Source organism: Macrotis lagotis, chromosome 2, assembly GCF_037893015.1.
Source record: "Macrotis lagotis isolate mMagLag1 chromosome 2, bilby.v1.9.chrom.fasta, whole genome shotgun sequence".
NCBI classification, from domain to species: domain Eukaryota; kingdom Metazoa; phylum Chordata; class Mammalia; order Peramelemorphia; family Peramelidae; genus Macrotis; species Macrotis lagotis.
The window spans coordinates 140302270-140324542 of NC_133659.1; the positions used below are offsets into that span (position 1 = coordinate 140302270).

Below are 22273 nucleotides of genomic sequence, written 5' to 3' on the forward strand. Positions count from 1 at the left end.
GATATAGGTTATAGATGCATAGTTATATAAAACATTTCCATATTAGAAATTTTGTTCTAGAAGACAAAAAAAAGGAAAGAAAATGAAAGAAAGAAAATTAAAAATAGCATGTTTCAGTCTGTATTCAAACAGTATCAAAGATCCTTCTTCGAAGGCAGATAGCATGATTCATCATTAGTCTTTTGGGATTGTTTTAGATTATTGATTTGTTAAGAATAGCTAAGCCTGTAAAAGGGTAAAAACATCACTTGTACAAAAATAGTCATAGCAGCCCTGTTTGTGGTGGCAAAGAATTGGAAATCAAGTAAATGTCCTTCAATTGGGGAATGGATTAGCAAACTGTAGTATATGTATATCATGGAACACTATTGCTCTATTAGAAACCAGGAGGGACGGGAATTCAGAGAAGCCTGGAAGGATTTGCATGAACTGATGCTGAGAGAGATGAGCAGAACCAGAAAAACACTGTATACCCTAACAACATCATGGGGATGATGATCAACCTTGATGGACTCATTCATTCCATCACTGCAACAATCAGGGACAATTTTGGGCTGTCTGCAATGGAGAATACCATCTGTATCCAGATAAGAACCATGGAGTTTGAACAAAGTTCAAGAACTATTCCCTTTAATTTAGGGGAAAAAAACATATCTTATTGTCTTATCTTGTTATCTCTTATACTTTTTGTTTCTTACTTGATATGATTTCTCTCTCAACACACTCAGTTTAGATCAATGTACAACATGGAAACAAAGTAAAGACTGACAAATTGCTTTCTGTGGGGGGGCGTGGGTGGAGGAAAGTAAGATTGGGAGAAAAATTGTAAAACTCAAATAAAATCTTAAACAACAACAACAAAAAAAGAATAGCTAAGCTCTTCACAATGCATCAATTCATGTAAATCTTTCCAGGATTTTCCTGAAATCATTTTTTTGCTATTTGTTACAGCACAATACAGTTTTATTACAACCCTTTGATTCCCAATTCTTAACCACCACGAGTTGCTATAAATATTTTAACAAGTAGGTCCTTTTCCATTTTTTGATGTCTTTTGAATATAGTCCTAGCAATAATATTAAGTGCATTAAAAGATATGTAGTTTTATTTCCTTTAGGCATAGTTCCAAATCACTCTTCAGAATAGTTGGATCAGTTCACAATTTCACCAACAGTGCATTAATGTCTGTTTTCCCACATTCCTTCTAACATACAACATTTTTCTTTTGTATCTCTGATAGGTATTAGGTGGTACCTCGGAGCTGTTTTAATTTTCATTTCTCTGATCAATACTGAATTAGAAAATATTTTCATATTACTATAGATTGCTTTGATTTTTTTGTCTGAAAATTATCGTTTCATATCTTTTGAAATTCATCATGTGGGGAATGATTTGTGTTTTTATAAATTTTACTCAGTTCTCTATAATTTGAGAAATGAAGCCTTTATCACAGATATTTGTTGCAAAAAATTTTTCCCCAGCTTTCTCTTTTGCTTATAGTTTTGAATACATTGGTTTTGTTTGTGCAAAAATGTTTTAATTATTTTACATTTTGTAAAATATCTCCATAACTTTTTTGTTCCTAAATTCTTTCCTTATCCAGAAATTTGATGGATAAACTGTTCCATGCTCTCTTAATGTGTAAATCATATACTCATTTTGACTTTATCTTGCTACATGGTGTGAGATGTTGGTTTATATCTAGTTTATTTCATATTTTTCCAATTTTCCCAGCAGTTTTTGTCAAATATCAAGTTTTTGTTTCAAAAGCTTGGATCTTTGGGTTTATCACATATTAGATTACTATGTGTTATATAAATACAATTTGTACCTAATCTCTTTCACTGATCCATCACTCTAATCTGCAGCTAGTACCAGATTGTTTTGATATTCACCTCTATATAAAAATAATGAAGATTTTCAAAAAGATGCATCTATTCTTCAAACAGATTATATATATATATATATATATATAATCTGCTATTTAATCTTTCTCAAGAGGATCAATCAGAACTTTTCTTCCACTAGCATAGACTAAAAGAAACCAAAGCTTGCCAACAACAACAAAATAAAAGTCATCTCAGGCATCAGACTAGGACTTTAAGAGAGAGTATCAGAAAGTTAAGGCAATATTACTGAACCTTTGCCAGAAAAAACCTGAAATTTCAGAAACCCATCACCCCTTTTCCATAAAATAATCAAATCTCCTCACATGCTCTCCCTATTTATAGATAGCATTGTACCTGTTTTAATCAAATCCTGAGAAATTATGGAATCGTAGATTTAGAACTGACAGGGACAATTTGAGAATTAACTAATTAAATTTGATTAGCCATGAATGTCAGAGGCTTTTCTGAAAGACAAAAGAACAGTTAGGATAATCAAAAATTATTGTGAGAGTAATCAAGCTGAGAATGATGGTGACAGAAATGCAAATCTGATTGCCCTAGATCACTTCCAGATCTAGTTTGGAGCATGTAAGAAATGTCTGGGAGAAATTAATCCTTTCTCACTCACACCACTATACCCACCCCATTCATCCTCCAAACCCACCCCTCACCAATTAAAACTAGAGGTTAAAAAAAGTCAAAGGAGAAAGCTCTCAAAGTTCAAGAGTAGTGATACATTAAAAATCTTGTCATTTGAAACCTTCTCTTTCTTTATTCATTATCTTTTGTTCCTTTATCTCAACATTACCCTCTGAGCTCTCCGTTTTTGCTAACTAAATTGTGATCTAGGGCCAATTTTGAGATGGGAATTTCAATTCCCAGTGGATCAAAAGTAATTCTCCAGCAGGTACTTTCCTATTACTCGTGGACTGGATGAAATGGGATTCCATTAGCAAATCTAACCCTAATACAAAGTCACAAAGCTAGCTATATTCAAAATAATATGATGATGATATATGAAAGTTTTTTCAAAAGTCTTATTATTTTGATTAAAATTTAAGTCTATATATAGAGTCATTGAATAGCAAAATATATAGGGTGTTCTAATCTATTCTAATTTACTAAAGATTAAAATTTATTAAAATCTATTGAATATATTAAACTTTATTAAAGATTAAAATTACATTAACTCTCATGGAACATCCTGTGTATTGTCACCTATTTATAAAGAAGAAAATTGAGTTAAATGACAGACCGATATATCCTTGTGTATATATATATATATATATATATATAAATTAGTAATCCAGTTGATGTCCAATCTGAAATTCTAACCTTTAACACATAGTCCAAAACATATAGAGACATATGGAGTATTATAGTATACCAAGAAGGGGCTAGAGCTGAAACCGAGAAGGCTAGAGACAGGAAAGTCAGGACAGAAACAGAAGTTTAATTAATTTCAGAATGAGGAAAATTATGCCTCCTAGACAGTAGTCTTCCATTTTAAGAAGGAGGTCTTAAGGATGTTAAAGCTAGGGCCACTTATATAATTTAAAGGGGTTGGTTCACAATACAATCATTTTTAGATTTTGGAGTAGTTTTCATGATTAGTATTTCTTTGGACCATACAAATATTTTTGGGTCAAATGGGAATAGCCATTGATTCAAGTCTTGGGGCTCATGGATACCCTGTGAAACTCAGAATCAGAATTCTATGATGGGAATATGACTGTAGTACCTATCAGTAACAAGGAAAAGGCATTGTGAACATATGATGGAAGCCCTAGAAAATAAGAGGGGCTAAATCTTTCAGTGAATTCTGGGTGCTGGTCCAAGTAATATACTTTTCCAGAAAGTAAGATCATCCCAGACTGCAATGGATTATTGTTATGCCAAGATTATGGCACAATCCAGTACCTCTAAAATATTTTTACACTCACTCTAAGTCAAAATGAAGTCTAGGAACACAAAGAATTTGGAAGACTTTTGACAGGAGTCTACAAGATCTTTGACCTATGAACATAACTTAAGGACTAGATGCACTAACAGATATTGGGTTAGATCTGTGTCCATCAAAAATCTCTATATAAGATTTTGAATGAACTTACGTGACCTTATATTATTGGGGCAAATTTAAAGGTGTGAGAAGAGATAGGGAATATTTTTATAGGTAGACTCTCATTTGAGTGTGAGATATTTGAACTTGAGAGTATGGACAGCCATACATGAGTGTAGATCAAATAAACCTCTTGAGGATAAATGACTACGATGAATATGTTCTGCAGTATTAGTTACTGGGATTTCTGCTCTATTGCATTATCAAACTTGCTTTTCTGCAAGAGTCCTTATCATATTAACAGGTTGTAGAGCCATAGTACCTATAATCTTCATTGGTGAGGTAAATGCTCACAGTGATACCATTATAGATCCTTTAAGTAAAAAAGTAAATTGCACCCACGGACAATTATTTGTCCATCACTCCACTGCTTTGATATTTTCAAATCTTTTGGGCCAAGAAGGATATATTGCTAGATTGCAAACAAAACAGAAAGTTCAGTATAATAAAAATGATGTATAATTAATCTAATCTTGCCCAAACTGAGAGAAGTCATTAAATGGAAGCCCAAGCAACTCTCCCAAGACAACCTCCCAAGAGGTGAACAGAGAAGAGGAGGAAATGGATATATTTATAACTGGAAGAACACAGAGACATTTTATAATTATCTACAAAGCCTCAGCTAAAGAAAAGGTTCATTTCTTATGGTGGCCTATATCAGTAATTCTTTTTTACTGACTCACTGGGCTAGGATAGTGAATTTCCAACATCATACCACTAGGTACAGCCAAACTAGACCTATAAGCCATTTTTTCTAACTCCTCGACAAATATTCTTTCTACCATACTGCTACGTATATTGGAAGTGCTTAGAGATTCATTGGTTTCATAAAATAATAATAATAGGTCACCATCTATAAGCCTGGGGTGTCATTAGACCACAAGTATTTTTAATATTCATCTAACCAATGCCATGAGTCTCAACAATTACATATAAGAATTAGAAGGTATCAGATCTTTTGAAGCTAATAGTTTTAACCCATTAGAGCTTAAAACTGCACTAAGACTTTTGAAATACACTGCATTTAACTTTTTAAAATTTTTTCCAAAAATAACCAACCCAGCAATTTTATTGGACAGTATCCTTAAGCCTTAAAATATTAAGGGTACAGGGGAGCTAGGTGGCACAGTGGATAGAGCACCGGCCTTGGAGTCAGGAGTACCTGGGTTCAGATTCAACCTCATACACTTAATAATCACCTAGCTGTGTGGCCTGGGGCAAGCCACTTAACTCCATTGCCTTGAAAAATCTAACAAAAATAATAAAATAAAAAATAAAATAAAATAAAATAATAAAATAAAATAAAAATTAAGGGTACAATTCCCTCCATGAAATTTTGACATACTTAGTCTACTTTCTTCACAGTAGGAGTTCAATATGATTAAAATTATTTCAGCCATTCCCAGTAGTTAAAATTTGTACTTAAAATTCACTTAATATGCACTTAAAAATTTAGACTATTCTGGTTTGATCATCTCTAACATATATATGTGAAAAAAGTGAGAATTACACAGGAATGTAGAACAGAATTTTGCTATGTAAGAGAGATTATCAGGGAAGAAAAGTGGATATACCATCCTTTTTGGCCCAAAAGATTTGAAAATATTGAGAGACCATTACATAGAAGCAGTGGGGTGATGCACAAATAATTATCTGTGGGTGCAATTTACTTTTTTTACTTAAAGGATCTATAATTGTATCAGTGTGAGCATTTACCTCACCAGTGAAGATTATATCTCCATACTATAGAAAACAGTCTTCGTGTATTTCTGTGTCTGAAAAAGATCATTGCCAACATTGTAGAAATGAGCCTCTTTCTATATGTAACTTTTCCTTGGATGACATTGCAAATAGGATACTTGAAGACTTTCCAATCAAGTGGGGACTTCCAAAACTCTGATGGTATAATACTTGAGAACTTCATCATCTCATTGTTGTGATGATGCACAAAAACTGAACTTAAGCAGAAGACATATAGATATTACTGATAAGCACTTTGATTAGATCTAGATTTTATATTAGTATTCTTGAAAATATTCAGAACTCTCCATTTACTCAGAATAGTAATAGTCCCTTTATCTGACAAAGTTAGTTTTATCTCAACTTTACAGATACCTTTAAGACAAACCATGTAAATGACTGCTTACTGTAGTCTGTACCTGCATATAATATAGTTAACTTATAGCCCATGCTAATATCTGTCTTTGAACTTTTTTTTCCTTATCATGGTCTCTAACCAAGCCTCCATGTAACTTGGCTTTAACATGCATGTTTATCTGCATTGAGTCTTGATTGTCAGTCTTCTTAAGTCACAAGCATTTCAAGGACTGATGTTCCAGCAAATAGCTAAGAGTAAAAGCTGTATTTTTTGAAATAGTATTTTATAATTCTTCAATTGCATGTAAAAATAATTTTTAACATTTGTGTACTTTTTAAATTTTGAGTTCCAAATGCTCTCCTTCCCTTTTCCTACTTTCTAGGTGGTAAGCAATGTGATATAGATTATATATGTGCACTTTATGTAAAAAATATTTCCATATTAGTCATTTCCAGGAAGAAAACTCTTATAAAAATATATCCAGTATATTCTTTTTAGTTGCACAGGCTTATCAATAACACTTTGAAAAGATTCTCCTAAAATAAGTAGCTAAAATATAAAAAGGTCAGTTTTAAAGACTGTATCTCTGTTATGTGGGAAAAAACTTTCCCATTCCAATCTAGGAAATACATTCTTTAAAATAAATGTGGCATTACTCTAAATAGCTTTCACATATGAAAGGTGATTAATGTAAAGGAAAAATTGCAGGAAGATGTGTGCCAACTGAATCTAGTATTCAAAGAGAAGTTATGACAAAATGAGAGGACACTTGGAGGTTACTTAATATTTAAAATTGATTAATAAAAGTAGCAATTATGACAGTAAATTCTCTATCAAAATAAAAACATTACAAAAAGCAATGCTTTCAGAATGCTAAAGAATTCGATTTTTCAATGTATTCAGAGAGATTGAGAAGAACTGTTCAATTGCTATAAATCAGAGATACAAAAGCCTTCATATATTCTTTTCTTTCTTTTCATGAAACAGTGGAGGCTCTCCATTTGGGGACATTAATGGCTGCCCATGGCTATTTCTTTCCAATCTCAGATCATGTTCTCACATTAAAGGATGATGGCACATTTTACCGATTTCAAGTAAGTATATTCCAAAAGTACTTTAATCAGTTGATAGGAAGCTTGTGGTTTTTTAAAAGCGCACTTTTGAAAAACGATAATTTATTTTCTGTCCCTTTGACTTGGGTAAAGTTATACTAATTATAGTTTAAGACAGAAAACAAAACCTACTAACAAATCCAGAAAAAGATGGATTACCCCCACAGAAGCAGAAAGGATGATTTGAAGAAAATAAAATGCCTAAATATTTTGATTATTACTTTTTAAATTATATGACCTTCAAGAGGTAGAAATGCCCCATCTGTTAGCTGTGAGACTTGGTTGAAATTCTTGATTACTTTTAAACAGAAATTTAAATGGAGGACACAGCAATGTAGCTAAAGGATAGGGATGGGTAGGTGAGAGGTAGGTGTGTGTGTGTGTGTGTGTGTGTGTGTGTGTGTGTGTGTGTGTGTGTGTGTGTGTGTGTGTGTGTGTGTGTGTTTGAGTCTGTTTTTAGGACAGAGTTCAGGGAACATGGCTAATTGCATGCCCTCCACAATATGATACCAACAACTTTACTGCAAGCCAGTAAGGACTATCTTAAGAATTTCGTCCTAAAGTATAGTCAATTCAGCCTTCAACTAAACAAAGAAAAACTACAAAGTGCTTCTGGCTCCTTGCTTACCCCACTCTACCCCCAAACCTGGCCTCCCCCCCAACATCTAGGTCATTTTCAAATGAAGCAAGTAGGCCTATTGTAATTCTCCTTTCCATTAATGGATGTTCCATCTGACTTCATTTATTGTGCAGACATACACCACTTGAGTTCACTTGAACAAGCTCGGAGCAAGTGATGTATATTCTCTGATAGAATCAGACATGATGAGTCAGGAATCACTGATGTAGAGGAGAGAAGCTTTCAGAAATAAAATACAGGCTGATAATCCCAAAGGTCAAACTCTAGGACTGACTGCTTTCATCAGTGAAATTCTGGGGATTATGTCTCCCAATCCAAATTTCAGATATCATAATGATTCTGTTTTTCAGAAACATCAAAAGCAGAACAGTGTGTCTAAGATGATCCCTAAAGAAAAATCTGGAAACCACTTGACTAGTAAAACAAAACAACCAAAATAGAAGAGGAAAGCAAATTTTAAAGTCCTTTGTTTCCATCAAAATATATTTTGTGGTTGTTGTTCAAAGGACATTTGCAGCATAAGCAAAGGAAATTTATGTTATGGTTGCTCATATTTTGATATTTACTTTATCAATTTGGTTTAATTTACAGGAAATCAGTCTTAATTGTTCAAAAGTATAATTTTTTAAGGAATGCATTTTGATTAAGTAATTTTTATTGATTTCAAATAAGCATCAAAAAAAGATTTAAAGGTTCCTAAGTATTACTGCAATGCCTGTTTAAAAAGATATTTTAATTAGCATGGAGTTGTTTATACATAACTGTTTTTTCCAAACTGCTTCAAAATAGTCAATTTTCTTTAGGTCATTGAGTATGTAATTTTAGATTTAATTCATGGAACATCAATTTAAGGCTGGAATGGGTTTTATAAGCCATCTAGTTTTGTCCTTTCATTTAAGAAAGAAGAGACAATAAAAATAGAGATTAAATTACTTTCCCAAAATCACATACTAATAAGCAATAGAGAACAATATAAACTGAAACCCACTGACTGCTAATCTAGTATATTTCTACTTTATCATACCACCTTAGAGATAATCTAATCTAGTGGTATCAAATCCAAAAAGAAAGAGGGGCCATAAGTATCTCCATGGCTTGCATATTCATTTAGTTTTAAAATATATTTTATTGTGTTTTATTTTGTTAAATAGTTCCAAATTATATTTTAATCTAGTTTGGGGAATTTTATGGTGGGCCTATTGGTCCTGTGTTTAATACCTAGTTTCTATCGCAACTCTCATTTTACAGATAAGGAAAACAATGCTTTTTATAATAGAGGAAAAGTAGCCCAATCCCATTTAAATATATCATAAATTTTTAATTAAAGGGATCTATTTAATAAGGATCTATATTATGATATAACTTAAAAAATAAGATGAGTTGCTCTCTAACTTGCCAATTTCATGGTATTACAGGGAAATTCCCTTAACATACATACCACCATTACAAAAATCAACTACAGTCAAAATATTTGTAAATTCTAATTGATGGATTATTTATAATGCAAGATATTTGTTGCCACAAAGCTCCAATAGAATGAAATATCCTGGCCATACATTTGAATTTGTTATATCCATTGGATTGTATTATTTGGTCATTTTTTGCCTTTATCTTCCAAAAGATTTTAGAAAGAACAGAATCTTTATAGAAATATCTGCTTTCCAACAGGGTTTAAACTCTTCCTCCATTTTTTAAGTATTGAACATTTTATAATATGTCTTTTGCATTTTCTATAAACTCCAAATTGTTTAGCCAACATTCTGATAAAATAGCTAAATGTCATTTTCACCTGACAAGACTTTGTACCTTTCACAGCTCTCAACACGTTCAGATGTGTGCACAAAAGCAATAAGCAATTGCTGAAAGTATTTCGGTGCAGATTTAGAAGGTTTTGATAGATTAACACTGCAAACTAAAGCATTACCCACAACCACTCCTCACCTTGTTATACCCTTAAGAGTTATAGGAACTGTAAAGATATTTTTTTTAATTCTAACAACTTCAAGATTTCTTTTTGTCATACAATAATTTGGACTTTTCCTCCTCCACGAGTCCACAGCACAACACAGTTAATAAGTATTGATCAGGAGCGGCTAGGTGGCGCAGTGGTTAAAGCATCGGCCCTGGAGTCAGGAGTACCTGAGTTCAAATTCCGTCTCAGACACTTAATAATCACCTAGCTGTGTGGCCTTGGTCAAGCCACTTAACCCCATTTGCCTTGCAAAAACCTAAAAAAAAAAATAAGTATTGATCAGTATTGTTAATGAGTTATCAAGAATTGACTGATCCCACAACTTTGAACTTTATTATACTCCTGCTTTTCCTCTTATTAAAATAAACATAAAAGAATTAAGGCTTTTAAAAAATCATTTCAGTTTTATTATTCATTATTTCTAAACATTTTAATAATTTGGTTCAGTATGTGAACATTTTGCTCTATAATATTAATTCCTGCTTTTTTGACAAGCTTTTTTAAAGCTCTAGATAAGGTATTAGAGGAGATGCAAAGATAATTAAAATAGGGCACCTCCTCTAATGAAGCATTTAGTAGAGCACATATATAAACATGCAATATTTTAAATAAATACAGAACCACTGTGAACTATGTAATACTAACAATATAAAAAAAGACTTATGAGAGATTCTGACTACTAATTTGAAGGGAGGAAACTCTCAAACTGGGGAAACCAAAGAATGCTTCATGTGGTACCCTTTGAGCTACTCCTTTTTTTTTTTTAGGTTTTTGCAAGGCAAATGGGGTTAAGTGGCTTGCCCAAGGCCACACAGCTAGGTGATTATTAAGTGTCTGAGACCGGATTTGAACCCAGGTACTCCTTACTCCAGGGCTAATGCTTTATCCACTGTGTCACCTAGCCACCCCTGAGCTATTCTTTAAAGCCTCTGTGTCAAATATTCCCAAGCATGTATGATACCAAAGTAAAATGTATTTAGGAAATATTTAACAAATTCAATAAAACACAATAAAACATTAATATGTAGATTTCTATGTCAAATTGCAGCCTTCAAGAATCTTTAGGTATCATTCAGTGACTCCCCCCAATGTCTTTCCTTTTAATTAGGACTGTTATTACCTTCATAGAGAATGGTAGTTGAAATGTTTAATCTGTTTTATTAATGAAGTCACGTAAAGAGATTGAACTTTCATAAACCACAATTCTATTCAAAATTTCTTAATGTTCAATCTTTCTTATTGACAATATGCCTTCTTTATTCCATTACATAACAAAAATCATTCATCTATTTTTAAAAATAGAGTTTGTGTTATGATTTTATTGCATGCTATTTTCAGGAAGATAAACATCAACAAGATATTTATAAAGGGATAAGATCAAATATATATTACATTGGTTGTCCTTGTTGCCCACAGATTGATTGTCAAATTTTGTTGAGGTTTTTTTTTAACATCACTGACAAATAACGTAAACTTAGTTCCCAATAGATAAGTGAATTTCTTCAGACTCAGGTTCATCTGATGGATACCTTTCCTCTGCTAATTACTAATCTGATTCTCACCACTAGCTTCTCCTCCTACTGTTTTGAGGCATATTACTAGACAAAATAGACATCTGGTTATTGCTTCTCACTAAAGCCATATTCCATGAATGTCCCACAGGACTTCTGGCAAATAGTACTTTCTGAAAACTCAAAGTGCTGGCACTAATTTGGTACATTATTGTTCTGATTGGCACCATACCAAACATTTGCATTTTCTTCCCTCATCAGTGGAAGAAAAGAATATCTTTTTCCTATTGACTATCCAATGCTCATTTAACAAGATAACGCTTTGGGTTTTCTGGTAAAATGTCAGCCAATTCTCTTAAAAAAGTAACTTTTAACTCAATCCTATGGTGTCATAAGGTGAAACACACTGATTACAGGATCTCTTAGTTGTATTTCCAGCACTTCCTTTTTTGTTAATTGAATAACATAGCAATTAAACTTGAAAGTCCAGTTTTCAGACTAATGACCAGAGCATCAACTCAGTAAAAAAAGTAAAATAATTTCAAAACATTTTTCACTGTTATTTCTTGAATAAAAAGCAATGAAATATGAAGAATGTGATGCACTATTGATTTTCTTCACAATGTGGCTTCTTATTTAAGACATTTAAAAATAGACTTCAGCACTTTAAGAAATAGACAGGAGTACTCAGATTATCACTAGAAATCTAAGGTCATTGTTATGCTTTACTTTTTTTGTGGGGAGGAGCAGTTAAGGGAAAGGGTTGTTGTCTTTGTTGTTGCAGTAAACTTTTTTATGTAGTCTTCTTTTGAATAACTAATAAGATATAATTCTGAATACTGGAATGGAATTAATTCATATCTATTTTCCATTATTGTGAAATTATTATATGCAAACTAGAACTTGAGATATGTTGATGGTGGTATATAATTGTAATTATTCTAGTTATTCTCCATTTCTGGCATTTGACTGTTATGCTCAGTCCTTTCATAACTAATCTTGTTGAATGAAGATCATGAGGTTGACAGATGGAGAAGAAAAAAATGAAAGCCTTCAAGAGTTTTGTTTCAGAATAGTTTTCATTTGCTTAGAAGAAATGCCCTGAAAGGAAAAGAAAAATATTAGACTATATCTCCTTCTACCCTGGCCTATTGAATTCAAACTGGAGTCTTTGGAGGAATCACTAAAAAATTGCTATAGACTGATGAATTGAATATTGCAACATAAAGATGAGGAACAGGCAAGGGCAGGGAATTTTCTAGTAATATCAAAACTTTAAGGAATCAGTAATTTGAAGAAGTCCAAGCTCATAGTAGTTCAGCTATTAGTAGACAAGTAAGGTATATAGAATTAGAAAAATATTACATGCCTAAATCAAATTTTTGTATAATTCCCATATATCCTAGTAAGAAAGAAACAAACAAAATAATAGCTTTGAGATAAAAAATATTAATGTTTTTGGATACATTGCCCTGATTAATATAATGCTGTCCACTAGTAGACAATCAATGAATATTGATAAAGATGTTAACGTGAAGCATTGCTTTCCAGTAACACTGTGATAGTTCTATCCCAAGGATTAACTTTTGTTGTTGAGCCTAGGATCACCAAGCCACTTCACTATGGTGAGTTCATGATAATATCGTACGCAATAAATTTCCAGATAGGCCTTTTGATATTTAAGAGCTGTAAAATGCAAAGCAATCATGATTGAAAAAGCATGTGGAATTTGAAATGAGAGAAGAGAGATCTAGTGACTCCTGAATTGAAAAGAAAAATTGGAATTATGAGAATAATAATTTGTATGTTAAAATTCCTATAAACTTGTTAAATGACCATGGAAAACCATTTGCCTTCTTATTACTCAACTTTCCTTATTTATAATTTGGAAATGATGAAATGAGAATCAAGTGATAGGTTCATAAATCATGTTGCAAGCCTTTTACTTTTTCAATTAGTATGCCAGAATGTCAAAACTGGAAGAAACATCTGACGTCAACTAGTTTATCTCCCCATATTTTAAGGATAAGAAAGTTGAGCCCCAGAGAAGTGACTTATACATGGTCACACAATAATTATGAGTCAAGTCTGTCACTACTTTAAGTTTTTTTAAATTCATTTTCTTTTTTTCCCTCTTCCCTCCTTCCTTTTCTTTTCCTTAGAATATAGCACCTGTACAATGGATAGTTTGGTTTAGAGTTGAGGCAGACATAGAGACAAAACTAATATCCATGCTGTTTTTTGTATATGGCATCAAGTATTTCTGACTATAATTTAGAGTATAGTATGATGGACTAAGAAAAATATGCCAGTTTGGGACTTATTTATTAACCACAAAGTTAATATTAGCAAATCAAAGTAAATAGTTATCAAGACTATAAAACTAAAAATATGTAACTCTTACATTGTCTAACATATATTCCAACTTTTTTTGTTCTATAGACACCCTATTTTTGGCCATCAAATTGTTGGGAGCCGGAAAATACAGACTATGGTTAGTGTGGATGTCTCTCCTCATTTTGCTATTAACAGAACTGTGTTGTCTGGATGGACACATCATTTCTACTTTACTGTGCTGTTCAACATTAAGGGAAGAGGAAGGTGCACTGTTGAATACATCGCAATCACTTCTAACACTGAATTTGTGATGGGGTTTTGATTGGTAAAATTTTTCCGAAACATAGGGTCAACTTTGCAATTCTTCTATGACTCTAGAGATAGTATTTTACTGCTGTGGCTCTTTGCATCCAACATGGAAAAACAAAAAGTCCCAGGCAGAGTGGCCAAGGTGAAACAGATTCAAGTAAGTGATGTGAGCAATGAGGAAAACTGGTACTGATTACTATTTCTTTTTCTGTAGTTTACAAATGGTGTTACACTAATAATAGGCCTAGTTTCAAGCATGAGGAAAGTCTCATAAATAAATGATGAACCAAACTCAGTTGATCTCAAAATAAACTCTGCTCAGGTACCCTGTTGTCAGGAAGCTAATCAACAAGATAATCAACATTTAATAAGTCCTATTCCTACTGACAACACAGAAATAGCTTGAAGGTCATTGTGATTGTTGTCAAGATGGTTGGAAGATTCCTGGTCATTTGGTGCTTTCAGGCAGGACCTTCCTAAGGAAATCAACCCCCTAGTAAAGTCAAAAGGATCCATATGTTCTTCACTTTAGCATTTTTATGAAATATATCTTGATGTTTCACATAGTAAGGAAGTAGAAAGAGGAGAAAGGGGTTCTGTATTGTTAATTCATGATAATCAAATTCACAAGACATGGACCTATAGGACGAGAGAGAGAGAGAGAGAGAGAGAGAGAGAGAGAGAGAGAGAGAGAGAGAGAGAGAGAGAGAGAGGAGGGAGGGTGACAAACATAGAAGGAGGTTGAGAGATAGAGATAGACAGAGTCAGAAAGAGACAAAGACAGAAAACCATAAGAAGAAATAGACACAGACCAACACTATGGCAAATACTGGGCTAGGTGAAAGAAATACAAATAAAAGCAAAACCAAGAATATACAGACCAGAATATCTATATATTAATTTGTAAAGAGAAAGTGTTTTTACAGAGTGTGTATGTCCTTATCTGCCAGCCAGGTTACCTCCTACCCAATATGATGGGACTTGGTAAACTGAATTAATTCCAAGAACTATGTTTGGTGGGCATGGGATTAGAGCAAAGGAATTTGTATAGTATTATGGCATATGTTTTCCTGTCTGTCTATAAAATGATAGTAGAGTAGACAATTTATAAAGTTCTTTTCAATTGAATAAGCTTAATTAATCCCAGAGCCTATTCTTGTTCCATTAAAGAGTGAGTTTTCAAATGCCTGGAATATTCTTTTCAGCCAAGAAAAGAACTCTCATGGGAAATGATGGAGTAATATTAACTCTTATTCTTCAATTTTTTTTCTGGACACCATGCAGAAGCATTGTCCTTCTATGTGCATTTATTATTAGAATGTCATAATTTCCATAATTATAGTTCATCTTACTCAACTTTATATTTTGGTTTCTGGGTCCTTGAGAAGGTTTTGAGTCTATGAGAGTCTAAGGGTTATTAGATTCCTTCTTTAGAGTCAAATATTAAACATTCTAGCTTGATTCTTATAGCTTCTATTTTTTTGAGGATCACCTTTCTCTAGTGACATTGAATTGAGATTTGTAATCTCCTCTGCAATGATGATGATGGTGATGATGATGATGATGATGATGATGATAATGATGATGATGATGCGTGTGTGTCTGTGTGTGTGCATGTGTGTGTGTGTGTGTATAAGCAGGTCTCTAAGTTCTCGTGCCCCAAGCAATTCTGAGATATTCTTATGCCATGAAAAACTCAGATAAATTCATGATCTGGATGGGGAAATTATTCAAGAGATGTTTAGGGAAATTATTCTAGAGATGTTTAAAGAAAATTTACAAAGAGCCAAAATGATTAGCTAGAGACCAAATTATACCATACAAATATTATTTCCTTTTGGGAGGAGAAAGTTACTAAGCTTGTAGATCAAGTGAATGCTGATTTTTTTGTTAAAGAATTTAACAGAATATCATGCTTTTTTGTAGAAAAGATGAAGATGCCAACTAAATCAGACTATGATTTGATGGATGCTGTGTTTGAATGACTTATCTCAGCACAGTTCATTTTTCCTCCTCTCCTAAGAAAGACTCACTCTATGTTGACTTCAAAAAACCTATATGAATTGGGATTGATAAGGGAATTATTTCAGGGAAAAAAGCTAAACTAAACAAAATTTAAAAATCCTCACCTTTTTCTCCCTTCTTTCCTTTTAACAAAAGAACATGCTGCAATATCAGAAGCTGAACTTTACCTCTGGGTAGTAATGTTAAATCATTTGCTATTACCTTGTCAGGAACAAATAAAACAAATGGTATGACGTGAATTAGCTAACTATTAACTTCCCTATAGCCATTTGTTCAGTAGCAAACTGTCTTACAATATTTGAAAGCTAGTTTGAGTCTGGGCAGGGTGGAATGATTATATGATGTAGCTACGCTATGGGAATCCAAGCACAAAGCATATTTGTGCTATTTGGACTCTAAAATAAACTTTGGGCAGATGGAACTTAGTTGCTTAAGGCTGAAAAACATTGACTTTATTTTCATGATTTGTCAGATGTGCTTTATTAAGGAATTGTTTCTTCTACTTTCCTAGTAGTCCTTCATCTGCCCTTTCTTCCCTAATCCATCTCCACTCCTATGTTTCCTTTTATATTCTCCCCACACTGTGATGAAAAAATTGGTAAAGAATTAATCACCCATAGCCAAGGAATGATTTAACATATGCTATCAAAGTAAGCAAGTACTGATATTTTTCATCAGGGAAAAATTAAAGTATCGTTCAAAATTTTAAAACTGAAAATAACTGAGGATTATATCAGAGAATGTCTATGTTCATTGGTATATCTAGGGCCCCTGGAAGCACTCCAGGTGATTTTATAAGAAAAAGAACCCTGCAAGCAATCCAGGTGATTTTATAAGAAAAAGAAGTTGGAAGCAAAAAAATACAGAAAAGCCCTGAGGAGATGAAGAAATGATGATCAGTGAGAAGTAGGGAAGGACCTAGATATTAGTTTTGTATATGACTTTAATAGCTGCTCAAATAAGATAAGATATATTCATAAATGAAGACAGCAATTGATTATTGTGGACTGTCTCTTATCTCTCTTTACTTCTCAAATTTACCCATAAATTTGGTCTATCTCTCTATCATCTATCCATCCCTCATTTAATTTATTTATGTAGACTTTTCATTCTCCAGAGAAATGATTAGCTTAAACATCTTGAATGAGTGAACAGAATGGGATAAAGAAAAATTGAAATGGGAATCAGAAAACTTCAGTTCTACTTGCAGTTTTTGCCATTAACTAGTTGTTTAAGCTGGAATAACATGCTTTCCTCCTTGAGTCCTTGGTTTATTCAACTTCATAATAAGCAGATTAAACTAGTTCAGGGGTTCTTAGCCTGGGGCTAGTGAACTTGCTTGACAGAAATATTAATAACTTTATTTTATCATAATTTTTAATGTTTAATGCTACATATTTTATTTCTTGAATTTAAAAAATTTTTAAATGTTTTTCTGATAAGACTGTGCTTCATCAGCTTATTAGAAATATCTATAAAACGTTAAAACTTAAGGACCCCTGAAGATGTTCTTTCAGGTTCCTTTGTACTCTAAAGGTGCTAAGTGGGTATAATCTATAGTATGGGAATTTTAGAATTTTGATTCAAGAGCATTGATCAATGAAATTATGTCACCCTGTAGGGATGTTTCTATTGGCAATAATAATTACATTTATAGATTATGTTCAGCCAGGTCAGTCAATGAGCATTTATTAAGTGCCTACTATGTGTATTAATATTGGGAATACAAAGGCAAATAAAAGGTCTCTTCCCTTGAGAAGCTCAAAAATATAATGGGAATAAGTATATGTTAAACAACTATGTACAATCAATCTCTATACAGAATAATTAGGAAATAATTAAGAGAGAAAAGGCATCAGAATTAAGAGGGATTAGGAAAGAATTCCTGTAGAAGGTAGAATTTTACTGAGACTTGAAAGAAGCCAAAGCATCAGGAGACAGAGATGAGGAGTGAGAATTTTCTAGGCCTTAGGGATATCCAATGAAAATACCTGGAACTGTGAGTTGGAGTATCTTGTTTGAGGAAAAATTAGAATGCCAGTTTCACTGACTCAAAGATCATGTGATAAATTTAAGGTGTAAGAAGACTTGAAAGGTAGGAGTGATCAGGTTATGAAAGGTTTTGAACAACAAGCATAAGATTTTATATTTGATCTTGGAAGTGATAGTGAGCCACTGGAGTTTATTGCATAGGGATGTTTATTGCATAGATCTGCCCTTTAGGAAAATTACTTTGGAGGTTCAATAGAGGATGAACTGGAAAGGGGAGAAAATTGTTGGAGTCAGACCAGCCAGTAGACTACAATAGTCCAGACATGAGATACTACCAGAGTAGTGGCAATATCATAAAAAAAGAGTGAGGGGCATATTCGCTTGCAAAAGTGAAAACACTAGGTTTTGACTACAGATTGGATGTGGGGAGTAGAAGATAGTAAGGATTCAAGGATGACACCTAGGTTGTGAAAATGAGAGGATAGTCCTTCTCTGGACAGTATTATGAAGTTTGGAAGGAAGGCGAATATGGGAGAAAAATTCAATTTTGGTCATACATGGGATTTAGGATAAAGAAGATTGTAGTCCTATTGGATTTTGCCCTTATTTAACTCCATGTGGAGCATAGTGTTTTGTTCTAAGTAACATAGTTTGGGAAAAACATTGAAAAAAATAATTTAGTCAAGAAGGGATAATAGGATGGTGAGGTGTGCATAGGTAAGTCCCTAGTTAGTTAGGAAACAGTGGGATGTTGTGAATAGAGAGATGAACCCTGAATAAGAAATACTTTGGTTTTAATTCTATCTCTGACATTGAGCAAATAAATTAACATTTTGCTTCTCCAGGTGGCCCTCTAAAATATTGAGTTTCAGGTTAGATGAGGATCTCCATTAGTGGGAAACAAGTTTACAGGCATTTGTTAAGCACCTACAAAGTTCCAGCACTGTGCTCAGTACTCTTTAACTAAATTATCTTAGTTGATCTGCACAACAACCCTGTGAGGTAGGTGTACTTATTGTCCACATTTTTCACTTACATTTAGTAGAGGAAGTTACATCACCAGGCGTTCACAACGGCAATAAAATCACAAGTCTGCCTTCCTACTCCCACCTGTCATACCTCAGTGTTCAAAAAGATGGATTCCCTGAGATCTAAGCAATTGTTCATTTTTCAAAAATAATGCAATAATGTAATAGAGACTGATATTCTAGTGGTACAGGAATGTTAGTCATAATCCTTTCCAATCCCCCCCCAAACACACACCTTAAAATAATGTTTTTTTTTTTTCAGACAGGAAGATATGAGGTATCATTTACAGGATATTTATGGACCTCAGAATAGCTAGGTTGTTCATTGGATAGAATTCTCTGTCTAGAGCCTGGAAAATATTTTCCTGATGTCAAATCTAGTATCAGACACTTACTAGTTGTATGACCCTTTTTCAAGTCACTTAACACTGCTTGCCTCAATTGCCTCCTCTGTAAAATGAACTGGAGAAGTGAATGGCACTGTCTTTGCCAAGAAAACCCCACGAAGTCAGGAGGAGTTCGCTACAGATAGGATGTGAAGAGTGAGAGATAGTGATACTGAAAAGAACTGAGCAACAGCATAGGGAACAGGTTCTATGCACACCATTATACTTGTGTAGTAGATTAGCAGAGAAAAGGAAAATCACAATTCCTTTCAGGAATTTGTAACCTAATTAGGTAAAGCAAACACTCACCAAGAAACAACATAAGTACTTTCTAGGCAACACATAAACGAAAGTGAATAAACAATGAGAAGATATTCCTTCAAAGTCTTGGATTAGTAACCAAAAAATAGAACAATTATCCACTAATTGGTAATACTGAATCTATAAAATGAACCATGGAAGCTGCTACAGAAATGAGATAAGGATTTCTTCATCTCGGTAGTATGCAACCTTGGTTTCTTGTCTCAAAATGATCACAACTGTATTTTTTTTCAGCCTGATTTTTTTCTTTTCTAATTTTAATGTATTTGAAAAGCTGCAATCATTAGTTACCTAAATATGTCTGCTCTTGTAATGAATTCATCACTGCCATGTCTAGTATTGAGCAAGCAGATAGTAGGGAAAGAAGTTCCCTTGCTTTTAACCTTGTGAAATGTGAGCAGGTTTGTGAAGTGGGAGAAACAATTGGGAAAAAAATACATACATAAATATATGTGTGTGTGTATGTGTGTGTGTGTGTGTGTGTGTGTGTGTATGTGTGTGTGTATCTAAATTTAACATTGTCCCAAGTGTATGTTCTTTTTTCTACTTCAGTTTAAAGGTTTGACTGAATTCCAGACCACCAGTGTACGTAATCAATTGATATTTCTAAATTCAGGAAAAATTGTACAAGCATTGATAAATGAGATGAAAGAAATATGGAATTTAATGTCTTTTTAAGTTCCATGTTTTCTCCATTTAATTTAGTTACAACTTTGTGGTTCTTGAATATAGCAACTATTAATTGATCAATTAATGGTCACACCATTTCCCAAGTACATTGAACTAGATATGATTATTCCTGAGGATTCATAGACATCCTGAGTAGAATTTTAGCAAACATTTCTAGCCCAGCCAAGCTGTAAATCAAAGTTGTAAAGGGCCTGAAGGCCCAATTTCTCATGTGATCATATCAATGATTCTCATTTCTACAGTAGCATACCACTGATTATGGAAAGCACTCAGATTATATCTATAACCTTATGCAGAGTCATTCCTCTGTATGAACACACACAATGTCATCAAAGAATTTAAGGGTGGTTAGATGAGCACCTCAATTTATATATGTATAGATCAAGGTTGCTTAATCCTAAATGTTTTTTGCAAGGCAATGGGGTTAAGTGGCTTGCCCAAGGCCACACATCTAGGCAATTATTCTGTGTCTGAGTTCAGATTTGAACTCAGGTACTCCTGACTCCAAGGCCAGTGCTCAATCACTGTGCCACCTAGCTACCCCTAACCCTAAATGTTTTAATCCTACCCGTTTCTTTTCCCTAGGGCAAAAGTATCAAATTCAGATTCAAACCAGAACCACCAATCCTTACATAAGGATCCCTTCAGTCACATATTGGCTTCATTTTAAAATGTAATACTTTCTATGTTTTTTTATATTTTTATTTCTTTTATTAAATATAATTCCTGTCCCAAAGTCCATTGTATAGGACTCTCTGCATTTTGGTAGAGTTGAATGAACTGCCCTACATAGAGGGGTGGGTGGACAGGAGGAAGAGATGACAAGAAAAGAGTTCGATTTTCAGCTAATCCCTGAAGAATTCCCTTTTAAGTACTCCAGAACTCTTCAGGGTCACCCGCCTTTGGAATTGGGCAAGCTTTAATTCTTCTTCAAGAATCAAGTGGGGGGGGGGGGGCGGCCAGGTGGCGCAGTGGATAAAGCACTGGCCCTGGAGTCAAGAGTACCTGGTTTCAAATCCGGTCTCAGACACTTAATAATTACCTAGCTGTGTGGCCTTGGGCAAGCCACTTAACCCCATTTGCCTTGCAAAAAAAACCTTAAAAAAAAGAATCAAGTTGGGGCAACTAGGTAGGTGGCACAGTGAATCGAGAATCGGCCCTGGAGTCAGGAAGACCTGAGGTCAAATTTGAACTTGGACACAATAATTACCTAGCTGTGTGGCCTTGGGCAAGTCACTTAACCCCATTGCCTTGCAAAAACCTAAAAAAACCCACAAAAAATCAAGTTGGCTTCCGGCTCTGATAGAGAAGTTGGAAAAGGCCAACCTCACTTCAGGGTGCTGAAGGAAAAGACTCTGGGAAGAGGGGATAGGAGCATGCAGTCTCCATCATGTCCCTCTTCCTAGTTTACTACTCTAGAGACCTAGAAAATAATCTCTTGGGTGAGATTCAGGATTCTCTTTCTTGGTTGAAGTGAGTTATCTTGAACCGAATCGGACTTTTTAGCATAAATTCTTTTATGTGTACCTTTTCCGATTTCTGGGATTTTTAAATTGTTTGTGCTTTTGTTTTGTTTTATTTTGTTATTACCAATTTGGATTAATGGGTTTCTTTGCTATTCTCTGTATACTCACTGTGGAATTAATATATATGGTGTGAAAGGCATCAAGCCTTGGAATATCAAACCTGCATTCCCCTTGCCCCCAGAAATAGCAAACCAATCAGAAGTTAGATGGAATCTGATCATATCTCCTAGAAGGTTGGGGGAGAAGATTTAGAGTTGTCTACTATGCCTCCCTTTGAGTGACATACAACAAGACCCTCACAACACAGGGACCTCAGTG

General features: G+C 33.8%; 1 protein-coding gene across 7 annotated transcripts in view; it reads left to right on the forward strand.

Annotated features, from left to right (window-relative positions):
* Positions 1–22273, forward strand: part of RGS7 (regulator of G protein signaling 7) — a 667263-nt gene that overhangs the window by 477608 nt on the left and 167382 nt on the right. For 5 of the 7 annotated variants that reach the window (XM_074220439.1, XM_074220438.1, XM_074220441.1 and 2 more), the window contains 2 exons: positions 7094–7200; positions 13784–13835. The exons of the other annotated variants lie outside the window; for them this stretch is intronic. In XM_074220439.1, the coding sequence (XP_074076540.1) occupies positions 7094–7200; positions 13784–13835 (159 nt within the window). The remainder of the gene's footprint in view (positions 1–7093; positions 7201–13783; positions 13836–22273) is intronic. 7 annotated transcript variants of the gene reach the window in all.